A 20926-nucleotide genomic window follows, 5' to 3' on the forward strand; every position below is an offset into this window, starting at 1 on the left:
CCAACTGTGTGCTGGTCGCCAGCTGGGTAACAAATCTCTGCTTCTCTGTTTGAAAAATCTGTGGACGAGTGTAACTGAGCCCAACCTTAACGCAAGAAGTGCAACCGAACACAAGAAGGAGAATGATTATCGCAGGGTTACGCAGGACACAGAAACGGTTTCTTAGGTACTTTGCAATGAGTAGTTCATCTTGGGTAACAGCTGACCTCTAACAACTAGTTACATTCACAGAGCTGTGGAGAGCCTCCGTTGCAGTCTGATGCTTTTTCACTATTACACCTTGCATGAGCAGGAGGCATGTGGTGAGCAGCATGTGAGGTCTAAGCTTTAGCAGGGAAAATGGCACTGTGATTACACAAACAAAGCACAGATGTAGTCATCGTTTTATTTTAAAAAATTAAAAAAAAAAAAGACAGAGCATCTTGAGGTAGCTCATTACATCTGCGACACAGCAACATATTTTCGGAGCAACTCGGAGAACATGTTGTTTTCCTAATTACTATTGTTTCGCATTAGTCTGGTGATTTAATTCAGATTATTATGGGTTTGAGTATATCCATATTTCAAACATAAAAATGAGTCACTCAGTAGAACGTGTTGCTCTTGAATTAATGCTTGCACTATTCATTATTAAATGTTGGTGGTGTTGTCCACTGATGCCCAGTTTCTTATAATCCCACATCACATTTACATCACAAGACTGCAGGTGACAGTGAACCATGCTGCCATATTCGCCTCACCCCAGATGACTGGCGAGTCTCGCTGAGCAACCGTTTAACCCAGATTAGCCCGGTGCTCTGATCTCCCAATAGATATTCAGCTCAGCTACTCCTACGCTTATCCCCTCTTCTTCCACTTTTTCCCTCCCTTTGGGACTTCTTATCTGGTGGCAGAAACATTTTCACCATTTCAGAGTGGTCGATATGTGATGCCGCAGGTTGGAGTGAGGGATGCAAGAAGACGGGGTAGAGACGAGTGAAAGTAACATTCGTTATTAATAATTCATTATCAGCTTTCAGATATACTTACAAATAGAAGCACAACAGTTTCTGCAAAATTTCATCCTCAGAACTTTGAATGAACAATGTGCCGTTTCTTGTTTATTTATTTGTTTTCTTGCTGATACGTTACTCTCCAGGTTACTTTGTCACTTTATTGGTTGGCCTCTTGGATGCTGCAGTAGCTGGCAGAAATATCTGAGAATTGTCAAACACGATTGGGGTGTCACCTTGTCTGTAAAAAGAATAAAATGCCCAGAGGGGAATATTTTTCATGCTGTCAATACTGAAGCTTCAAAAATTGTGTAAATGCAAAAAAAAAGGAAAGAAAAAAGCGAAAGAGACATCTAGGTATTCTACCAAAACACAGTTGCAGGAAGTCAGATTCTAAGCTTTAAAGCCTGCATTTCTAACTTATTTGTTTAACACATTTATGTAAGTGCATTGCACAAAAAAAATGTTAACAATAGCTGAATTTCTTGCAAAATGAGGCAATAATCTAAACGAATGTAGAAAACGTGAGATTTTATCCAGTTGGTGTTCAAAAGCTATCAGGCTATGGTGAAGGCTTTCCAGACAGCAAATAAGTGGTTTTTTAACACGCTATTTACACCAATGTTCAACACATATCCATCATGGGAGAGCCAGAGAAACCAATTTCTGCACTGTAAACAGCTTAAGTAGAAAAAAAAAAAAAACCTAACCTCTAACATAAAACGTGAACGGTTTGCTTCACTGCTGCGTCGGAGAGCATCTGCCTGTCAAGGGGCTGCTAAGATGTGAAAGGCAATGGCCAAATGAAAGGAGCTGGCAGGCTGGGTTTTACTGCAGACACAAACTTGTTGCAGTTTCTGAAAAGCAAATAAGATCACAAAGCTGAACCGAAGCTGAAATAAAATCGTTATGCACAAATGCTGGCATCTGAAAATCATTACATGTGTACAGCTACAAGAAGAGTCACGTGTCTGGAAATAGTTTAGCTTTTTTTTTTTTTTAACTGATGTAATATTTGCCTTCTAATTGCTCTCCAGATGCAGAATGTTTTTATTACCCCATATCTGTCTCTTTTACACACTCAGACACGCGGTTATCTGCCAGGAAAGACTCAGAGCTGAGGAAGTGGACTCTGCTCCTTTAGCTCTCTCTAATCCCCCCTGAGTCCACATACTGGCCAGATTTAACACAGTCGCAAACAAGGGCACAGTGAGCTCTGCGTCTGCGTCTGTCTGTGGTGAATGATTCTGTTATGAACCTCAGTTATGCTTCACTGCTTTGCCACGAAGCATCCACCTGGAAACTCTATCAGCAGCTCATCGCACCTCCGACCTCTAAAAATTGTTTTTTTGTCATTTTTATGTCAAACTTGCCACACTGCTGGTTGCTTATGTTATTTTGGTTATTTATCTGCTTCTCCAGTGGCAGCTTCTTGTTTTTCTCCTTTCACTTTTGAGAAACCTGATGGCCTTGTACTCTAATGTGGCATTCCACCTGAATGACCTGCTGCACAAATGCATTTAAATATATAATTGTACATGTATTGAACATAAAGTATGGTCTATAGAACCCTTTAGAATTGGGTTAATATATTTTATATTTTTTTAGTTAGACGCTGCAATTAGTGCCTCCAGTGGTGTAACTGTTACCACATTTACTTGGCAAGTGAAAGGTTGCTGGTTTGATTCCAGCTGGAGATGCAAATCCCCTTTTGGGTTGCATCACAAAGGGCATCTGGTGTAAAAACTACAAAATCAAACATGCGACACTACCCACTCTGCTGACCCCTTGTGGCAAGCGAGCAGCCGAAAGTAGCTTTAGCTAGGCAATCCAGGTGATTTCGTGTGTAAACTTTTGATTGCTCATCTATGGCTGTCAGCTAGTGCCAGTAAGACTTTTGTCAAAGATGGAAAACCAGAAAGACTTGTGACGTATTCACCAACAAACTTCAGTTTGGATACTACAAATGATCCAGAGTGCATTCTTATCAGACGTCACCAAGATCAGACAAGAAATCCTCCTGCTATCCTGCTTCACATTAGAAAACATTATGTTACAAATTAAATTATGGTTAAAGCAAATTCAGAAATTTACTGACTTGAAATGACAAAGAGGCACATTTTAACAGCCGCCAACAACTCATGGACCATTTGAAGTAAAATATACTGACATTTTAATTATTTTTTGTGTTTTTTTTAATAATGTAGTACAGGATTACACATGAACTGAGTCTGTCATTTTCTTTGCAGGTGTCATATTCGAGTGATTGACACCTTTGGCACGGAGCCTGCTTATAATCACGAGGAGTATGCAACTCTGCATGGCTACCGGACCAACTGGGGCTACTGGAACCTCAATGCAAGGCAGTACATGACTATGTTCCGTATGTACTATATTATTATTATTATTATTATTATTAACTTTTATATCATATGTAGAATACACCATCAGCTTGAGAATTGGTGTTTTTGTACCTCCAGCTTGCATGCATACATGCACAGACACACATTCAAAGGCCTGTCATTAGTTGACATTCATTCTAAATATAATAAAATGACTCCATTTCAGCGTTTTCACTTTTCTGACAGGTCTGACTGCTTGTTCATTTTAATTTGGAGCAATGTGTTTAACACGGCTATTTTCAGCAACAGCAGCTTCTAGCATCCCTTCAAGTTGTTTCGGAGTGTTATCTCCAGTTTTTCCGGTTCTCTTATATGCTACACAATATGTCTGATCTGCTTTTTCAAAGCTCTCCTTGCCGCCTGTCTCGTCACTTTCTGACTGAAACACTGAGAATCAGCTCTGTTCTGCTTCCACAGTTCAACTCTCTGCAGTGTCGTACCTGTTTAGCTACAGCTGGCACTCGGCTGTAAGATCATTGTCATTATATCATAAATATGTGGCCCACTGTGGACGGCCACGTTTCACACTGTCCAAAGCTATAATGACAGATTCAACCTCTAGCAACTCTTGTGAGAGAGCAGCATTACTGGCCAATTATTAGAGTTCTTCAGTGCATAAAAATGTGCTGTGCTAAAAAAAAAGATTTTATAAGAGCTCGTAGCTTTGGAACCGTGGATTGAACGTGGGTGGTTGTGATAATCAGAAATACCTGAAACTCACAGCGAGTACTTAAAAAAATATTACATATATTCCCATACTAAACAGCTCAGACAATTACCATTAACAGCAGCTGGCTTTATGACAATCGCTATTAATAATGCTTAGAGAGTCCATACACATGCTGAGTAAACCCTTCAAAAATAAAGTACTTTTTCCTGTCTTGTTCACTTACTTACTCACTAACTTTCTTCCTATCTCTCTTTTTCTCTTTGTCTTTTGTTTTCTCTCCATCTACTAATATCCTACCTTTCTGTGCTGCTCACACATACTCACACACACAAATACATTCAGCTCACACACCAGACAACTCATTCATGGGCTTTGTTTCGGAGGAGCTGAATGAGACGGAGAAGAGGAGCATCCAACAGAACAAAGTCAACAACATGGCTGTAGTGTATGGGAAAGAAGCCAGCATGTGGAAGGTACAGACAACAATTTACCCACACAGATGGCAGTCAGTCAGTGTAACTCTGTTTTAGTGAATTCTGTGTGTAGTGGTAACTGCTAATGACTCCATGGAAGAAGACAAGTAATTATTTGGAGACCTAGTTTTTATAATAATAAAATAACGTGTAATACTGTTAGAATTATCAGTAGATATAATGTATCCAAGCATATTCTCGTAGGTACATACATACATGTTTACACCTGTACAATACACTTAATAAGCTCATAAACATCTCATATTGTATACACTAAGAGTAAAATGAGGATCATTCATTTTTTATAGATTAACTCCATACATTGTGCACTAAAGAGAAAAAAACTAAATGAAATCAGGTGTAAGTAACCTTTAGCTTTACAGCACTACTTCTCTTATACAGTAGGTGTTGTTTCTACAAATTTTTCATGGTACTTTTATAGCAGATGGATTGTTCTCAGCATCTTGGAGAACTGTTTTTGTGGAGTAAGGCTTCCTCCGTTGATTGTATGTCTCTTTGCAATCTCAGACTGCGTGCTTTAGTTTGTTTAGTTTTTTACATCATTGCTCAAAGGATGCATAACATCTGTTGGAGACTTCTGTTAGCCACTCAAGCTTGTTCTTCATGGTTGTAGTTGTGTATTTTGGGGTCATACTCACATTGCAGAAACAAAATGTGAGGCTGCCAGAGATACTGCAATGCACAATAGTTGCATTGTATATGCAGAAAGATTGTCACTACAGCCCAGTTGTCTTTCAGCCTGGATGTATGCAGACACAATCTTTAAACCAAGTACTCTAAACCATCGACTGAAATGTTAACAGAAGAAAGGCACCAAGCTGCTTGCACCATTAGTTTGCTTCATAGGGCTCTTTATACACAACTGTATAGCTTCAATTTACAGGCAATTTTCCTCTCCAAAACTGTCTGCTTGTTCATATGCTCAATGTAGCTGAGAAAAAGTTGTCTGCATTTTTAAAAGGATTTCTAAAACATTGTTTGCTGCCATTTCTTTCTACTGTCTGCCCACACAAGTCCCCAGATTAGTTTATGGTTGTTGGCTGTGAGAGAGATGGGCTTAAAGGCAGTTATGAATGCACAGTCTGCAACAGTTTGATGAGGAAGGAAGTAAATGTAACACATAGCTGTTTCTACCAATTATTGCAGCCTTGTTTGGCTACAATTCTGCCTCAATTTACTTTACTCTCTTTGTCTTTGTGTCACTCTTTTTTTTTTTTCCCTTGTGGGGGACCTTGTCACCGGATGGGTGTTCATTAGCTTCAGGTAAGAACGTGTTACTTTTACCAATTTATATTCATCTCACATCCTACACTTGTGCAGGAGAGTAAAAAAAAAAAAGGAGAGTAATGTTGCATCGTTTCCATGTCTAGGAATAGACAAACTTTGTTAGGATGCATACAACATGAGAGACAGGTGCGACTCCTGACCGGTCATGCTGCTGCATATCATTTCTCTGCTGGTTAGCTTGGTGCATCCATTATTCACTGTGGTACTGGAGAGGAACGGGATGCTAATTTTGGCTCTCGAAGAATTGGTTTAAAACATATTGTACTTGTACGGCGCAGCTTCCCACCCCGTGGAGAACAACAGAATGCTGAACAAGGCAAAACAGTCTTGCTGCAACTTTAAACCTCAATACAATTAAAGCTAATGAGTTTGAAAATTCACCCCCTGTATAGTTGTCATGGAGTTTGGAAACTACAGTTAAGGTTATGTAAGATAACATTAAATAGTTCTAAAAATTTGGTTTAGTTTTACATGAAGAGATTGAAATATTTAAGGAACCAAAAGAGATGAATAATAAAATACTGACTTTACAATTCCATCAGCATACAGCTAACTGTTTAAATACATGGTGCTGTATATGAAAAAAAAAATGTGTATGAAAGTACTATAAACAAAAAACATATGTCTTTCTGTCATGCTGTGCACACAGAAATCAACATTATATATACACACAAACTTCTTTTTTTAAATCTTTATAAAACCAAATTAGCTAAGGGACAAAAAAACCAGCACAACAGATATTTATTAGCATTCCTAATCCATTCCCTGCTGAGACGGTTAGCTTGTACATACATAGTCACAAAGCGAGAGTGCAGGTTATGGAATCTGCACTCATTCACAGCTGTGTTTCTCTTGCTAATTCATTGTCGTTGTCTGCTGCACTTAGCGCTTGAGCTAATCTCCTAATTGGCTGGGAAAATCCTCACAGAGGAAGCTATCGATTACTACAGCCTCCAATTATGGCTCTGTGTGTGCGGGAGGGGGGGGCCACAGCAGAGGGATAACGTAAGCTGCTTAACGCCAGGCGGTCAATACTCTAGTCGGGGTTATGCACCGTTCACATGATTAAATTTTGGTTGTTAACTGATGCTAGCTGTTTTTTCTCCCAGTCGTCCTGCTGAACCTTGACTGCCCTTCTGGCTGTCTCACCCTCAGCATGTAATGTATTTATTATTAGATTAAAAAAGGAGAGAAGTATGTACAAGTAAGTGTAAGTAAGTGAATAAGGACAATCAATGCTTTATCCTGCTTAAAACCAAGCCTCAGCGCAGCAAAATAAATACCTGCCTGCCAGATGTTTCTCCACAGTTTACTGACATTTTATTTTATTTTTATTAAGAATTGTTCATTTCTTTTTTTTCTCTCTTTTTTTTCTTTGTTTTGTTTTGTTTTGCACATCAAAATTCAACCATCTTTCTCACATCAAGGTCGATATTAATTAAAGGTGAAGAAAACTTCACAGCAGGTAATAGGATGAGTGGAGTGCAGAACTCACAAAAATTATTGCTGGTTAAACAGAAGGCAATTTTCATCTACATGTTAATATTCGGTGTGTATATTGGTGCATTTTTCATAGGTGAAAGTAAGAATTCAACCAAATGAAACTAACGGCCCTGTGTTTGTTTCACTGAGTAAAAAAGGACTAGACTGCTCCTTTTAACCCCTGTAGAAAAAGTAGGAAATCAAAGAGCCCATAAGAGCTACTGGGACACGCCCACCTGGCAACAAAAACAGTACTGTGGTCTTTGTCCTTCATCCATCCTTTGAACGTTTTTCAGTTTAATTTAGCCAAAATGCTGCATAGTTGTTGTGCTATCGGATGGCTCATTTAAACTGTAGAAATGATTTACCTGACATTGGAAAAATATTCGCACAGCTTTACACTTATGGTACAATATTAGTGTGACAGACAGAAGTTTTCTAGCCCTACACTGTAAAAGTCACCAAAACGCACTATATAGCACTTACTTTTGCTTTAACAATGAACTATTTCTTGTTCTTCAGCTTTCACACAGTGGCATTATTCACCCATCCAGATCGAAAATACATGTAGCTGTTTGTACTCTTAAAGCAGTCATCCTGGCATCAGTGTAAGGTGAGGGATTCTGTACAAGATATACGTAGATGTCACCGAACTGAACACCGAATCTGTTTCAGAGACTTAAATAAAGCTGCCTGAGCAAAATATGGATCACAAATTTTACCTCCTATCTTCTTTTTCCTCCATTGATGGATGATCCAAGTAGTCTTGGCTCAAGACAGGTGGAAAAAAAGCAACACTTTCCAACACTGTCCTGCAGTACTGCAGACTGTCTACTATTGTCCGTAATGTTTTGCCCACCAGGGTAGTGAGTCGGTCAGGTGACTGAAAAGCACGGATAGTGATTAGAAGAACCAATAATGTGAGCATAATCTGTTTCCATATGCTTTATAAAATGACATATGAATAAGCTTCCCGTAGCTCACGCAAATTCACACAGATAAGTTAGAAGACGTGAAAATATTCAGCACACTGTAGTGGAGCAAGTTCTTTAAAGAGGACCTATGATGCTCATTTCTACCTTCATATTTGTACTCTTGGATTCTTGGCCTTGGTGCAGCCACTTTATCCACTGTGTGAAACAAGCCTTTTGGGGATGGGGGGACATTTTTGCTTTCATTGGATAGTTAAGCACTGTAGATTTGACAGAAAGGTTGGGAGCTGGGAAAGACTCGCACCAAAGGCCTGTAGGTTTGACTGAAACCCGGGCTGCTGCATTTCACTTATGTGGCATATGGTCACCTGCTCAACCAGTGAGCTAAACTGGTACCTGAAAGCCTTTTTAGCTCCCTTTGCAGTCCCTCCTTCAATCCAGCTTTCTTCTGGGGCTTCTGTGTTTACAGCCAGAGCTGTGCGCCTTAGTTATTTGGAACAGATGCACTGACCGACATCATACAGAGCCAAGATTAGAGAAAAAACTGCCTGAAATGGAGCATTTAAAGAAGTCTGAAACCTGAGCTTTTGTCTTTGAAAGATTACTAGTACGGATTTTGACCTCATTATATCAAACTTCAGCTAAATTTAATATGACTGTCCCACACTCTAACTATGTATTTATTATTATAAGAAAAAAGATAGGTCACTATTTTTAAAAAAATTATTTATGGTGTTCTTCCTATTACACACTCTTTCTTCTATACGACCCATCTATATGTCATCGCAGTTCATCGGTCTCACCAAACCATCTTCTTCCAGCAGGGTAAAGAGAGTTTCCTCCAGATTCTCCATAGATACATGGAAGTCCACGGCACAGTCTACTATGAGACCCAGAGACCTCCAGAGGTCCCAGCCTTTGTGAAGAACCACGGCCTGCTGCCCCAGCACGAGCTGCAGCAATTATTGCGGAAGGCCAAGGCATGAACTTTGTGGTTATTGTCACCACTGTTTAATGGACAGAGTGTTTACAAACTTTTCTTCTGCTTTTCTAACTTCTAAACTAAATTCTTCTGCTTTTAAATTACACAATCACTAAATTACATCCCTGATTTATCTTTTTTTTCTTCTCCTAGCTCTTCATTGGTTTTGGTTTCCCATACGAGGGCCCGGCCCCTCTTGAAGCTATAGCCAATGGTTGCATTTTCCTCCAGCCCAAGTTCAACCCACCCCACAGCTCACTAAATCACGAGTTTTTCCGAGGCAAGCCCACATCTAGAGAGGTAGGTTCATTATTTGTATATCTTCCCACAATCAGTCATGCTGCCAACACATTCATTAAAGCAGTGGCTCAAACATTAGATCCAGACTGCATTTTTGCCACACTAATGGACACAGTATAACTATTTTTATGTGTCTTTGTACAAAATAATAATTGACAGTATTCATTTGATAAAGACAAACTGACTTTTCTGCAGCTAAGTGTTGTCTTTGTGGAGAGACGTTATTTATTTGCAAAATATTTATTTATAGAGCTGTCACTGTGTACACTGCATTTGTTTTCTATAGGTATTCTCCCAGCACCCGTACGCGGAGCAGTACATTGGCCGACCTCACGTCATGACAGTGGACTACAACAACTCTGTGGAGTTTGACTCTGCTATCAAGGAAATCATGAGGACCAAGGTGCTCACATATAACAGTGCTTTAAAAAAGAATTCATAAAGACAAAAGACATAACCATTTATCCTGTTATGTCCACTAATTAGTTACACTGAGTTAAATTATGCATTGCTGTGTATAAATGAGGTTAACCGTGATTGGGTGCTCTTTCACTCGTATAAGCTCTCTTCATGCTGAAAGAGGGACATCTCTGGTGTTTCTTTCTGTTTTAACAAACATGTTTTCATAGACATGCCAAGAATAGCTACATGTACTTATCCACCTATTGCTTTTGTGCCTTTGTGGCCAGGAAAATTGCAGTTGGTTTGTGCCTTGTTTGGCTCTTGTAATATAACGTTTCAGTTTTGTATAGCGTTCAATGATAAATAACTCTTACAGATAGCACGGTTTGTTCTATTCTGTTTTCCCTTGAAGCTGTGATAAAATACAAGCACTGGACCTGCTCTTGTTGCTGTGAGCCTAATAACAGTTTTTTAAACTTTGATGAAACAGCACAATAATTTTGCTGTGGTCAAGTCCTCCAGAGGGAGTTTGCCGTCTGTAGGTAGCAGAGTTATACTGCAGAGTGCTGAACTTTTCAATTCGGTGAATGTGATATAGATTAAGGACGCTAGCTTCCGAGAGAGGGAGCAGGGTTAATTAAAGAGTCAGCCAGGTACACTGAATCTTTTTAGAAAGCATTGAAATTGGGTGCAATGTTGAAAAAAATGAATTATATGAGCAGAAAAATTGAAAGATGGAGAGTACACTGACCAAGCATCTGCACAGTCACAAAATCTTTATAAAACAGAAATCCAATATGCCAAGCAGGCATATTTTCTACTCTAAAATACAGGGGTAGACCTTTTATATCTGAAACTAAATAATGTTTATTGAAGTTCAAAACTGCAGATGCATTTTACACTCGGAGGGGTGAAGCTGTGATTCACTAGTTTTCACGCAGATTCGAATTTCTAGAGAATTGACCATCCTAACCATTTTGGTATCCCAAAAACTGACCTCTTGAATTTATAAATGGTCATTTTGTTCTGCATACGCTAAGGTATATTTAAATGTATTGTCAAATCTGATGGAAATCTGATGGATCTGGATACATTTATGGCTGAGGTATAACGCTTTTGGCATTTAACATAGGTGTGAACACACATCATCCCACAAGACATGCGACATATTTTACATATGGAATACGAGTTACAGTAACACTCGAACAAGGCATCGGTCTATAGGGAAGCAGGAAACATGGAGACAGCTGTCTGCATGATCCTTTAAACATGCTGTAGCAGTCTGCCCTTTGCAGATTAGAGATGGTATGTAGGGAGATTAGGCAAAAGCTGATATATGTAGTGTTAGCTCTGTGTGTGTGTTTGTCAGTGTGTGTGTGTGTGTGAGTGTGAGAGAGGCTGTTCTCATCTTTTCGTCTGCGTAGTCAGACAAGCTACAGTTCAGCAACACTGGCTTAGTGTGCCTTCTCCATCTGCACTGACAGACCACGGAGAAAGCGCTGATGGACCACTTCACCCTTCACTGGAGGCACAATGCCCCGAGCAAACTCACACATACCCATACAACATATACACGCACCACCCCCAGCACCCAAACAAACACATAAACACAACTCATACACTGAAATTGCAAAGATGCGACGTATCAGTACACACAGCCTCACCTGCACATTATAGCCATTAAATTCAAGGCACACGCAGGCATACACAAACCGTGTGTGAGGCAGAGGCTCATGTTCAGTCATGCAAGACAAAGCAATCTCTGGCCGACAAGTCCTCATGTTCAAATAAAACCCTTTTCCATCTCTTGCTTTCTTTCTTTCTTTTCTTATTCCCTGTTTCATGTCTTATGGGAATTGGCGTTTTAAATGTGGTTTTTTAACGTTCACATGAAGTAGTCTTAATAGGGTGGGCAAAAGTCAAGGTCACTCTGACCATATAACAAAATTTTGGCCATACTTGTTATGATAAAATGATCTGGATCTGGATTTATTTTGGGGTCATGAAGGTGTTGGATGATACTACCCCAGGGTGGGTCAACTATTATTGGGATGTGGTGGGGTTGTTTCCAAGGGGACAGCCCCACTACAGGTTAAATATCTGGCACTCCCCATTAGTTTTCAGAGCTGAAAAAATCCTCTGGGACGAGAGGTGAAATGCCTTCATAAACCAAAAAGAAGACCAGTTCCTTTCATTTCAAGTGATTACTTCCATCGTCACAATATTTCACATTTGTCCAAATCTGAATAAATGATCCAACTTCTCCAACTTTACTGATTGGTGGAGGTATACAACCACAAAGGGGTGATTGTCAAAACTGCTAAAAAAAAACAACAACAACAACACAGCTTTCTGGACTCTGGTTGGTTAGAAGGTTTTGTTAAGCACATATTTTAAAAGAATTTGGAGATAGGATGATTTATGAGACCAACAACAACCCCCAAGAAAATCATATAGATCTTTCTCAGTTAGCGAACCATGCAAATGGGATTTTCATTCTATTTGATTTTTGAGTGAAGTCTACATCAGCCAAGGATAAGAGAAAGGACTTAAAGAAGAGAAGGTCACAAGTCTAAACTACACAAATGTGATAAAAATAAAAAATAGAGCAAAACAGTGCTAAATGCCTTCATACACCCAAAACCTGAAACCTTTGCTTCCACCCGCTGCCAGTGTTGCCAGCACCTTTTCAAAAAGCTCCACTCAAAGCCGCACCTGTAAATGCGAACGTGGCCTGGGTCACTATGCCTGGTTAAGCAAAGGCGAATGAGAACGCTGTTAGAAAAAGGACACGTCCATTGATTGTTTTTGCAGGACGCTTGTGTGCCTGTCCTTGTTCAAATGTTTGCTTTCTGCTCCTGCTTATAAAGTAGATTAGCATAAGGCTTTGATCAGATTGCAGTGTGTAGCTTTTTAAATTGCACCATCCCTGCATGTTTGCTTCTCCGTGGTTTTCACTTGAAATGGGCCAAGTCTGATTTCACAGATGGTTGAACATTAGACTGCTTTGATTTCACATAGGAAATGCAATTTAGTGAGTCATGTATCATTTACAAAGGCAGGTCTTTGCATTAGGTCATAAAGACAATCCACTTCGATCTCTCCAAAGCTTGGTGTTTGCAGTTAGAAATACAAAAATGTGTTTTCATTTGGTTGGAGTGTGTAACAGGATCATTTTAGTTCATATAAAACTTGAACTTGTGTCTTTGTACAGTGTGGCTGTTGAATATCAGCAGTCTAGCACTTTATGAAATCTGCTAAATTCATTTTTTATTAATCCCAGCACTGCAGTTGCAACTATTTCGTATTCATCAGCTTTTGTGTCAGACAGTCTGTTAACAAGTATTGAACATGTTGGTATTAGCAAGAGACACAAAAGATATATGGTGTTTCCAGCTCATCTCTAATTAGAGCAATCAAAAGTGTGCTTTAGTTATAGAACCAGCACATCAAAGGAGGAGATGATCTATTGGTATGCAAATAAAGCCTAATGATTTTCCAAGCAGTGACATACTGTGATTAGGCCTCGCAGAAACCTGACAATAGAAACATTCGTCAGCTCAAATTACCAAGGAGAAGAGACAATTCATTGCAATTACTGAGAACAATGATGCGGAAGAAAACGAAAAGTACACTTTACTGCGAGTAAAATGTGGCAATAATAACGTGGTGATGATTGTGTGTTTTCACGTGTGATTCTCAGGTCGAGCCTTATCTGCCTTATGAATACACCTGCGAGGGCATGCTCGAGAGGGTGCATGCATACATACAGCATCAGGTGAGTGTCGCTACAAATGTCTACAGTTCAATGTCCACACATATGCGCTTCGCCTATACTCTCCTTTTCTTTTGTCTTCAGTCAGCTCTTGCTCTAATTTATATACCTTCTTTTTTGAAGCTTTCAGAACCTTTACACTGCTTAATATTTCACGCCTGTGTGCATTCAGCACCTAGGACGTCGTGTATCTAGGCCTGTGTGTGTGTGCGTGTGAGATTATGTACCCCATGTATGTGGGCATGCGATTAATCGACATGCTAACTCTCATTAGGAGCCACATATCTGCCCTCCGGCTTTAAAGCAGAAGGTCTCCTGACACTAATGAGGAGGGATGAGTAAGGAAAAAGAACACAAGTGTGGGAATAATGATGATGAAGGACTAGGATAAAAGCACTTTTTTATAGCCCCCCACAAGATGTTAGACAAACCACAGAAGCTCTCTCAGTGACTTTTATTCACTCCTGACTTGCAGCTTGTTTTGGACCCGGAAAGCTGTTGAAAGACTAACAGGAGAACATTAAATTACATTTCTGTTCAAATTGGATTTTCTAAAGGAACCGCTTCCTGCAGCTGGTTTGCAGTAGCATAGCATAGCCTTCGCCTTGTGATTCGAGTCTCCCTGTGTGTTTCTGAATGTCACCGTGGCCAGATGTGATCCTGAAGAGATCTACTTTAACAGGAACTACCACAAGTTTTTATTTTTGCTCGGCAGGTGTTTCTGTCTTCCTGTCGGGACAGATTTTGTCAGGGTGATAGCTTGAACGCTGAGCTGCAGTCACACGAATTTAAATGTGTGTAGCTGAGCTGCAAATGAAGGCAGAGTTCAAAGATGGATGGGGTCTGAGTACTTCATGAATACTCATTTGTCAGAACATCACCCTGTTACAGGCTTCAGTAACACTTTCAGCTGGCGTTATCCCACCCTTGACACTCTCTAATGTTTCACTTAGTATAATGTAGAAAACAAAGCCTTTGGCAATAGTAATACTCTGATCTGGAGCAGCGTCATGATTTTGTCGCATTTCCCACATGTTACAGGTTTTATCATATTTTCATATTTATGATTTTTTTCAAAACACTTTTTTTTAAATGGAAAATTGCCATTTGCATTTAACTATAACTCTATATGCTTGGATCACTGTGCTTATTGTTGTTAAACTTACGTTAATCAGAAACAACCATATTTTGATTTGGAGCAACTTCCCAAGCCACAACTGCACATGTGCTTTAAAATTAGAAATAACATTTGAGTGAATATCTTTTAACATCTTTCTCTCCATCGGTCTAAAATATTAATGTGTCTTCTGAGAAGCAGAACTCTGCATTAGCATGTGCTCTATGCATGTTCTCCTCAAGTCTGTTTGCTTTCATTTTACCAGCGTAACTGCAGATAACTACAGTGAGTGTGTGTTGCACTTGACAAATGCACATGCTTGGATGTCTTAAGGCACAGAATTGAGTGACCTACACTCAGTACTTAAGGCATCTTGTGTAGCACTGAAGCTGTTGCTGCTGTTCTCCTGAGAAGCAGCTGGTTCTATGCTCTTGTTGTCGACACATTTTCGAGTACAGCCGTTAGGTAAAAGCAGCTTGTATGAAAGTTTCTTACATCATTGGATATAGCCTGTAACTGTGATAGTGGAGCAGCGCCTTATAACTTACCTGGTGCCACTTTACTTTACTGTAAAGGCAATAACTGACTCAGGTTTATTTAGTCTGGTAATATTTTACAGTTCTACAATTATTTGATTTTAAAAAATTATTGTATTTATTTCACCTCCAGGATTTCTGTGCCCCAGAGCCTCCCTTCATTCCAGCCAACCTCTCCAGAAAGGGGTCCGCTGGTGGCAGCAGGATGATGGGACCTCTGTTTGTGCCCCTGCCCAACACTACAGCTCTTGGCTGGGCATCCAATGTGACAGCTCCCCCTGCCTGGCCTCCTCTCAGCTCCCTCAGGCTGCTTGTATCTCAAGAGGGCCAGTCTTGTGTGGATGCCTGCCAGTCAGCTGGTTTCATCTGTGAACCTGCTCACTTTCGCTTCATCAACAACAAGGAGGCTCTGCGCAGGTAGGTCAGCCGAGAGTACAAACTGCCTCCTAGCGAGGCTTTAATTAAGTGTTTAGTCCCAACTATCCAGTTTTGCTCATCAAACACTCCACTCCTACAACTTACCAAGCAACACCTCATCACACGTTGTCAGCGTTACCTGAGGAGTACCATCTGTGGTAGAAACACTGTCATGTCTAAATTAAATTAAAAGGAGAATTTGAAACAACCAAGCAATCTTTGTGTACATCACACAAATTTAAACAAAGACGAGTGATCTATAAGACTCCATGCAATAATATCTGTAGCTGTGGTTTTGAAGGATGGTGGTTCTGATTGCAGGCTGTGAAGCCACTGAACCGGCCGAAATGAAAAAAGGTTCTATTGTACAAGTTTTAACATAACAAATTGGATTTTGGAAATGATTAAGAGTTCAAAACGTTCTATTTAAACTGAAGATTGACACTAAGTACAGTTTAGGCGGTCTCTGACCTTAGTATGACTCTGATATTTATTTAGTTTACTGTACCAGCCCATGGCTGCTGATCCAGAAACTTCACTTTCAGACATCTCCTTTTCTCAAGCTCCAAGACAGAAATCCTGTCAGCAGTTGAGCCTCTCCTTCGAGCATTTCCCACCTGACTGCTTTCAGCCTTAACTCCTTTTCTCTGCTCTTACTTCATCCTTCGAGTATTTTTCTGTTTCTGTTGTTTTTCTATCTGTCTTGGTTTACAGTGCCTCTCCTCTTTGTTTCTCTTTGTCTTTTCATGCTGATGTCTCATACCTGCTCCATAGTTTTTTCCATCTTCCCCGAAGCTTTTTCACTTCCTTGAGTTCCTCCCGTTCGTTCGTCTGTAATTAAAGTGGTGAACTCGTTTCCATTCCTTGTTTCTGCTCCCCGTTTATTTTCAGGTTAATGCCAGTTCCACTTTCCTGTTACATGTCTGAGATGAAACCGTGAATTTTATTATTCGTCTTTTCTTCTTAATCTCAGTGATCTCTTTTTTTTAGATTTCTGCTGCTCTTTTCACTCCTCAGGTTGGACGTGCAGTGTGAAGTTGTAGACTCTGAGATTAACCACATCTTGCCAGCCTTCTCGGTGGTGCGGCAGGAGTGTGGCCTTCAGAGGGAACCGCTACTCTTCAGCTGTGCAGGACACTCCCCTAAATACAGACGTCTTTGCCCCTGCAGGGACTTCCGCCATGGGCAGGTGGCGCTGTGCAGAGACTGTCTATAATGACAGAACACGTGAAGGACAGACAGAAAAGACATGGACAAAGAGAAGAAAGTGTAGAGCTGGGACATATCACCTGGTGTTGCAGAGAGCCAGCCTCTCTCGAAAAGTAAATGTAGGCTCGTGACGAAGAAGCATGCATGGATTTAAAGAGTTTACACCGGAACTGAGCCTGGGTTGTATCAGAGGATATTTGATGACTGTAGTTGTTATAACAGATGTTATACTGCAACAGACTGGAGACACTTTGGCTACACTGAACACATAACATGTGGACCGTTCAAGAAGCAGATGTGCCATGAAATGCATCTTTTACTGGCTACACCTGCAGCTCACCTGCAGCAGAGTGACTCACAGGCAAAGCAAGCAAAACACTGAGCTTTCATTCTTGGGATTGTGTTGCCTTCATTTTTTTTTAACCTAGCACAATGCTGTGAAACTTACAGCTTTTCACAGTTTCTGTGATATGAGTAATTAACATCCACAGACTACTCGCGCCCCTTTTAAGGTATAAGTAAACAAACGCCAGCTGGTCCTGGCAAAATAAGTTATAACCAGTAGTTTCATTTAAATAAAAAAAACAGTGTATGACTCTCTTCTGTGCTAAAGGACCGCACGCATCAACCTTAATAATTATAAATAGAGCACTTGCCTATTTTCGCAAATGCAGAGCAGATCTCTGCAGAGCACACGCAGCACTTAAATGTTGTTCTAACACCTCGGGAGGCAATTTACATTAATTAGAAAGGTTTAAGTGGCACAGGAGGTGCTCTGCGAATGGTTCACATATGTTACATGTTCAAAGTAGCCACAACCTTTTTAAAATAGCATTTGAGTGGTTCCAAGTGTCCAGAGACTGGGTTAACGCTCACAAAGCTGAAAGACTTTCACAAAAACGTACAGGATAATAGTTTCTGCAAGATGCTGACTGATGATATTATACACAACATTTCATTTTTTTGGAATTGTATCCCACCAAAATAAGGGGTTTCAGTTGAAAAATATACCCTTTAAAAGCATGTGACTGCAGAGTATTGGGACTACACTGTCATTCCATGACAAAGTCTTCAAATATCTTGGCTTGGAGAAGGCAACCTCAGGTCAATATCCAATCTCCTCTCTGCACATGGACAAAGGATGATGGACAACCAGGTTATCTCCCCAGCTTTTTCTCCCCTCCTCCTGTGATGGACAGAATAATTTATCAGACTGAAACCCAAGTCTGAGGTAACATCACTCAATGCAATCATCTCTGGTCAGAAAACGAAAGAGGAGAAGAGAGGGCAAAGATAAAGGGCACAAGATTATTTTTCAATAAATAAGCTTTTAGAGCCTTCAGTTGGATTTTTAAAAAGTCCTCCGGGCTTTTGTGATGGAAAAATCAGAAAATAAAAAAAAGAATGGATCAAAATGCTAATGTGGGTTTTGTATTGTGTCTGGTCTTTACTTAGGTTCTTCCTACCTTTATTATGCTCCAGGGTTGCTCCTCATCCCATCTGTTAAAATCATCCCAGCGTTCACATTCATCCAGATTTCCATCTATTCATCCACCTCCAGGGAGAGACGTGATCTTTTTCGCATAAAGCTGAGAGCCAAAACAGTTCGGAGCAGTCTATAAGTGAGGTAGCACACTACAGAGGGGGGAGCAGGAAGTCGCATTAAAGAATCAAACAGGCTATAAACCTGTACGTGATCCAATTGGCCATTGTGGACAGGGATTTCTGACCAGTACAGATTACATGAGCTCACTGCTCAGCTGGTACCATTTGAGCTCTGACAAATAACAGCACACAGCTGACACAAGGTATGGTATCTACGTAGACCACAAAGACAGACTCATTAACAAATGTCAGTAATTAAACTTGCTCCTGATTCTGTGAGTTAGGGCTTAATGCTACAGATGACGCTAGAATTTTTCAGTATGGTAGGTGGTTATCTTAGAAAAGTGTGCATCCTTGAATGCACCCTCTGCATAACCACTCACAGTAGCTCCTGTTTAGTAATTTGCAACATTTTAAGATGACATGCAAAAAAAAATTCTTGTTTTGTAGCTTTTGTATCCTACATTCTCAAACGTCTGACTAAAGGTGTGTGTGTGTGGATTCGACCACTACAGATTACATGCCTGTACGCTCAGATCAATTGCACTGTGGACAGGGATTTCTGACCAGTACAGATTACATGAGCTCACTGCTCAGCTGGTACCATCCAGTCAGCAAGCATCATGTAATGTGCACTATTTAAAGTAACTTTAGTAGGGGTGGGTTTTAATAATCGATTCTGGCTTGGATAACGTGATATTGATTCATTAAAATCCTGAATCGTTTTTTTAATATAAATGTATTTTGCCCAAAATTCCAGAATCTCAGGTGAAACCTCACAAAATTTTGACAACCACCAAACATTTAAAACAATAAATGAGAGCAGGTACACGGCTTCAGCACAAAGACATAAACACAAAGCGCGGACCTGCGGATCAGAATCAGTGAGATGTCGCCGTTCTTATCTGACGGCAGGGACACGGTCGGGGCTGAAAGCCGACAGCTCGCTGATTCTGATGTTTCGGCGGGTCCGCGCTTTGTGTTCACGCCCTTTTTGCGCTGATTCTAAAGCTGTTAGTTTTATCTCTCTCCAAACAATATTGACCGAACCAGCAGCAAAAGAAGATCCAAACTACGCTTCACATAAACATCGTCATGGACTCCCTCTGACTTTTGCTGTTTTGCTTCCACCACGATGAAATCACACTTCATGCACAGCTCTGTCTCTCTCTTTCTCAGTGTACTTCAAGAACAGTCTATCCCCGAAATCTGTTTTCTGCATTATTCGCTTGCTTGTTACGCACAAGACTACCTTTGTTTACAGCGCTGTTGGCCGATGTTTTTTTTCCTTTTACTTACTTCCGAAAACCTAATTTCTGCCGTTCAATAGGCTACTGAACAAATTTAAACTTTTTAAAAATTATACAAAATGCAAAGCCATGTCTCTAATAAAATTGCTGTAACTTCAGAGGTAATGTTCATCAGTTGATTAATGATTTTCTTTCGTTTTTGATCTACTGCAGAATATTTTTATAAAATCCCAGGCCAGGAAAATCACCTTCATGTTTTTCTGTGTTTTATCTTCAGCTACTTTGACACAAAGGCCTCTGCTGTGATGCTCACACCTTTGATAAAGTCTCGAAAGTGTCAGCTTCCTTTTTATAGATACAAAAATATGTAAATGTACTGATCTGAATTATAATATTTCTGACTGTCTGAGGCAAAATTTCCCAGATTCAAATCGAATTGAATCAAATCGTGGATCGAATCGAATCTAGAAATCAGTGACGATACCCAGCCCTAAACTTTAGCCTACAAATAATCACAGTAGATCTGCAAGCTAATTTGTAAACCACAGCCACCCTATCTCCTCTAGTTCATGAGGCCTTTGACTTAATCAGTGTTTGCTCTGTTGTTAATAAAGCCTACTCAACTCTGTACAGAGCTGTATGTTAGCCATGAAACCACAGGTGTGCTTTCTCCACCTGGTGCTTTTCAGGTAGGTACAGGTATTTAAAATTATATATATATATATATATGAGAGAGAGAGAGAGAGAGAAAGAAATCTGCCAAAAACGTGTCTTGAAAATGTTAAATTGGGCCATTTTTGTTGTAAACTTTACTCTGGGTTATCAAGCACTATACATATACAATATACTGATAAAATAACAACACCAACAGCTCACGTAATAACTGTTAATTAATGAAATATTCCTATATTCATGGCTAACATATAAATATGTGTGTGTGCGTATGTATATATGTTACTGTTGGTATCATTGACTATATAGCTGCACTCGTTGAGGTTTGAGCTGAATGCCTTAAATGTGTAGCAGCAGTAGAGATGTATGTATTCTGATGTCATTGAGATAAAATTCAAAAGT

At 40.0% G+C, this 20926-nt stretch overlaps 1 protein-coding gene across 2 annotated transcripts in view; it reads left to right on the forward strand.

Moving 5' to 3' along the window:
- Window positions 1–18407, forward strand: part of LOC120729185 (alpha-1,6-mannosylglycoprotein 6-beta-N-acetylglucosaminyltransferase B-like) — a 109254-nt gene extending 90847 nt beyond the window's left edge. The window contains exons 10-18 of one of the 2 annotated variants that reach the window (XM_040024704.1): window positions 3242–3375; window positions 4407–4537; window positions 5152–5154; window positions 9081–9239; window positions 9395–9541; window positions 9828–9944; window positions 13647–13721; window positions 15505–15788; window positions 16806–18407. In XM_040024704.1, coding sequence (XP_039880638.1) covers window positions 3242–3375; window positions 4407–4537; window positions 5152–5154; window positions 9081–9239; window positions 9395–9541; window positions 9828–9944; window positions 13647–13721; window positions 15505–15788; window positions 16806–17004 — 1249 coding nt within the window. In that variant the 3' untranslated portion in view covers window positions 17005–18407. Of the gene's footprint in view, window positions 1–3241; window positions 3376–4406; window positions 4538–5151; window positions 5155–5815; window positions 5822–9080; window positions 9240–9394; window positions 9542–9827; window positions 9945–13646; window positions 13722–15504; window positions 15789–16805 lie in introns of both variants that reach the window. The other variant, XM_040024703.1, reaches the window with a different exon arrangement.
- Window positions 18408–20926: the final 2519 nt, after the last annotated feature.

This window comes from Simochromis diagramma, unplaced genomic scaffold (genome assembly GCF_900408965.1).
Source record: "Simochromis diagramma unplaced genomic scaffold, fSimDia1.1 OVJJ01000302.1, whole genome shotgun sequence".
Classification (NCBI taxonomy): domain Eukaryota; kingdom Metazoa; phylum Chordata; class Actinopteri; order Cichliformes; family Cichlidae; genus Simochromis; species Simochromis diagramma.